This window comes from Callospermophilus lateralis, chromosome 7, assembly GCF_048772815.1.
Source record: "Callospermophilus lateralis isolate mCalLat2 chromosome 7, mCalLat2.hap1, whole genome shotgun sequence".
Classification (NCBI taxonomy): Eukaryota; Metazoa; Chordata; class Mammalia; order Rodentia; family Sciuridae; genus Callospermophilus; species Callospermophilus lateralis.
This window is the reverse complement of record NC_135311.1, coordinates 54,426,494-54,430,668: the sequence shown is the minus strand read 5'-3', so window position 1 is coordinate 54,430,668 and position 4,175 is coordinate 54,426,494. Positions and strand designations below refer to the sequence as shown.

Below are 4,175 nucleotides of genomic sequence, written 5' to 3'. Positions count from 1 at the left end.
GAGACACCCTTGTAATTTCCAAGTGTTTTATAATATGGGCACATGCTCTGTAATTGCTCATTTAATTTTTTGAAATTAAAAATAACATCACCCATGTGAGGGCAACTCCTTTCTGAGCCACTGTAGTTATTAAAACTGAGGAGCCTACTGCATTAAGCCACATGACACACAAATTCTCATTTTATAAGGACAAAACAATAATCGAAGACTTTCCCCCATTAAGATTGGAGTGAGTTTTTGGACTCTCCAGTACCCCCTTCCCAGTGGCTGGCAATGGATGGGATAGTGGCCTTTTCCCTGGATCATTTTCCAGGATCCTTCTTCTTTCAGACTCCCCAGGATGAGCATCCAGTCCCCACCCACACTGCTGGAGCTGGCAGGGCACAGCCTTATGAGTAACAAGTCCAGGGCTGTCCTGGATCTGAAGGACCTGCCCATAGAGCTCTTCCCACCACTCTTTGTGGAGGCCTTCAGCAGAGGACACACTGAGGTCCTGAAGAAAAAGGTGCAGCCCTGGCCCTTTACCTGCCTGCCCCTGGGTGCCCTGATGAAGAAGCCACAACTTGAGATGATCCAAGTGGCCCTGGATGGGCTGGACATGCTGCTTGCCCAGCAGCATTGCCAAAGGTTAGAAAGACCCAGGTGGCCTGGAAGGGAGTACCCTCTGTGCCAGGGAAAGGATGGGTACAGGCAGGGAGAGTGGGTGCTGAATTGTGCTTCATAGGCTTCCTGTGCTGCCAGCAAGGAGGGATGGAGAGGTCTTGGCCATGCTGAACCCCACCTGGGAAAGGCTTCCAGATGTGGAGGTGCTTGTGGCAGCTGTGGTGACCCATGAAGGAGGCTGCACCTGTCTCTAACTCAGCTACTACAGGTGGGGACACTAGGCTGGATTGGAGAGAAGTTAATGAAAAAAAGCGAGACAGGAGGAAGAGGTGGAGCAGGGAGCAGCAGCTGAGAGGTGAAGGAAGGGGCCTTAGGGCTGAGACTCTGCTATCATCCCCACAGGAGGTGGAAACTGCAGGTGCTGGATTTGGGGATGGTTCCACGGAACTTCTGGAGGATGTGGTCTGGACCCGTGGTTGATGCCTGCTCACCAGAAGACATTAAGAAGAATTGAACATTGAAACTTGGTCCAGCGATGGCAGCTAAGCTGCCCTTGAAGATATTCATAGACTTGTGCCTCATAGAAAGGCCTCAGGATGAATTCTTGACCCACTTTTTGCTGTGGGTCACACAGAGAAGGGACAAGCTGCACCTGTGTTGCAATAGGCTGAAAATCTTTGGGAAACCCACCCATCACACCAGGAAGGTCCTGAGACTGCTGCAGCTGGACTCTGTCCAGAGGGTGGAAGTGCACTGCACCTGGGCGCCCTCCACCTTGGCTGCTTATGCTCCTTTCATGGGCCAGATGAGGAACCTGAGGAAGCTGCTTGTCTCCCAGGTCCTCGTACCGGCCCACACCTCCCAAGAGGAGCAGGAGCGGCTGCTTGCCCAGCTCATCTCTCAGTTCCTCAGGATGAAGTGCCTGTAGACGTTCTGTGTGGATGCTGTCCTCCTCTTTGAGGGCCACTTGGAGCAGGTGCTGAGGTGAGTAAGGAGGGTGAGCTTCCTCTTCAGACAAGTATCAGTAAATATGAAAGGGCACCTATTGTGTGCCAGCCACTGACACTCACATAGTGAACAAGTCACTGGAAGGTAAATAACCCATCATCTGCTCTATTGTATCCTGAAGCTCGATCTCCTAACATGTGTTAGAGCAAAGGGGTAAACCAGGTCCATGGTCTGGGAAATGCCACCATACTGGGAAGCCCGCTGATGGGGACAGAAGCTAGTGATGTAGGTGTGAGGTTCCTTCCCTGGGAGGCCTGTCCAGCAACAGAGGTACAACACAGGGTAGAGGTGAGGACTTTGAAGGAGGGGAAGCCCCACAACTGTACCTGTTCAACAAGGAAGCTCTGTATCCTCCATCTGGGAGCAGAGGAGCCCACTTCTAATGACCACCTGGGAAGGCAGGTCTGAGCTCCCCTGATGACTCAGGGGTTGTGAGTGAAGAGCAGGGAGTAAAACCTTGCTGAGGGGACAGGGAGTGAGCCCTGCAGGGGTTAACCCCAGTGTGTTTTGCCACATCTTTCTTGGATTTGTCTTTCATACATGACTCTTCCTGACTTCCTGTGGTAGATATGTGGTGGCTTTCTGCTTGTCGTTGAGGATGACATTCATAGAGATGGAGGACCTACCTGGTCACACAAGTAGTGGTGAAAGTTTCAGGATGAGATGGAGTGACCTGAATGAGCAGATTCTACAAAATGTCAACCATGTTCAGATGGTCACAGTGACCTTGGGTTTGGGCCAGTTCATCTTTTCCCTCAGAACTAACTGCCTGGTTCTTCCTTAGGCACCTGAAGATGCCCCTGAAGGCCCTCGCAATAACCAACTGCTCACTGTCACATTCAGACTGGAATTTTCTTTCCCGATGCCCAAACACCAGCCAGCTCAGACACCTAGATCTAAAGGGCATCAAACTGACCAATTTTAGTCTGGAGCCCCTTAAAATTCTTCTGGAGACTGTTGCAGCCACCCTGAAGAGCCTGGACTTGGAAGCCTGTGAGATCATGGACTCCCAGCTCCAAGCTATCCTGTCTGCTCTGAGCCACTGCTCCCAGCTCAGGGCCTTGTGCTTTTTCCAGAATCACATCTCCATGTCGGTCCTCAGGGACCTGCTGTGCCACACTGCCAGGCTGAGCCAGTTGAGCCTAGAGCTATACCCTGCCCCTCTGGAGAGCTATGATGCCCAGGGTGCCATCCACCCCAGGAGATGTTCTCAACTTTGTGCTGAGCTCACAGCAATACTGAAGGACTTTAGGCAGCCAACAGTCCTTATTTTCCGTACTCGCTCATGTCCTCAATGTGGCTGCATGTTTCTCTATAACCAGGGCCTCATTCACTGTTCCTGTTCAACAGTTGACTAGTTGGGTGTATATAAAAAGCTGCCCTCTATCCAATTGGATGTATAACCAGGATGTAGAGGGATCATGAAGGAAACTCAGAGCCCAGCATTTCAGACACTGCCTGAAGTGTGGATGGGGAAAGGAATCAGATGCTGGGGGCTACATTGGAAGGAAGCCCCTGAATATTGGACCTAGAGCCATATGTGTCTGTATAGAGTCATAACTACAGACCTGGATTTTTACAATGGTATATAGGCTTCATGCACATATGAAGAAACTATTTTGTTTCATAGATTGTCCATAAATAAATACCCCAAAATGAACAGAATCTCAAGATTAGTCCTCGGATACCTTCCATGATGGTTTTACCTAGTTTTCTAATTTCAACACTGGAAAAAAATTCCAGGGGCTAATGGAGAAATACCACCAAGTACTTGGTAATCAATGAAGTTCATTACCAGGAACTCAAAGCATCAAATGAAAATCAGGTCATTATCTGTGGCTACACTGTGTCATAATCCATATAGAGGAATACAGGAGGCCTGAAACATTCTAAGTAGACAGTGAAATTTCAAAAAGCTGGTTTTAGGCAATCTCAGTGCCACCCGGATCCTCAAGGCTTACCCATCCTTGTGAGTCTCCACATAGACCTACAAAGCTGGCATCTTGGCCTCTGGATACAATGAGAATAATATAGGGTCTCTGGGCCTTACAAAACCTTGCCTGTCATCCTGCTACCAAGTCTTTCCTGAAATAATGTAATCATGGCCAATGAAACCATCCAAATTAGATTTCATCAAAATAGTAGAATTATATAGGTATATAACACTTGCAAATGTTTCTAAACTAAACTTAATAAATTACCACCTTCTGGTGGGGGAGAAGGCTGCTCATAACTGACAGATTTTCTCCTAACACTTCCCATCTCTGTCTACACAGGGACACAAGGTTTTCAATCAGCAGATGATCAGAGAATGAGTGAGGATGAGGTGACTGTGGGAAAATGGGTGGCCCTGCCTGTGCTGCCTGGTCCTAGACCAAGATCCCCTAAATGATGATTTCTGCTGAGGACTTAGGCTGGTGGGGTTATGCAGTAACCTTAGCCTTAGCTTCCCAACCAAGGAGGTCCACCAAATCTTCTGAGTTATCCTAAAGTTGCCTGTATATGTGTTCTAATTTGAGCCTGAAGGCTTCTTCATACACAGTGAACTAGAACCCAGTTGAATA

At 48.7% G+C, this 4,175-nt stretch overlaps 1 protein-coding gene across 1 annotated transcript; it reads left to right on the top strand.

Annotated features, from left to right (window-relative positions):
- Positions 1–340: 340 nt before the first annotated feature.
- LOC143404269 (PRAME family member 12-like) lies at positions 341–2,969 on the top strand. The gene is made up of 3 exons (XM_076862503.1): positions 341–627; positions 1,306–1,527; positions 2,396–2,969. The coding sequence occupies exons 1-3, from the start codon at positions 341–343 to the stop codon at positions 2,967–2,969; spliced, it is 1,083 nt and encodes a 360-aa protein (XP_076718618.1).
- The last annotated feature ends 1,206 nt before the right edge of the window (positions 2,970–4,175 follow it).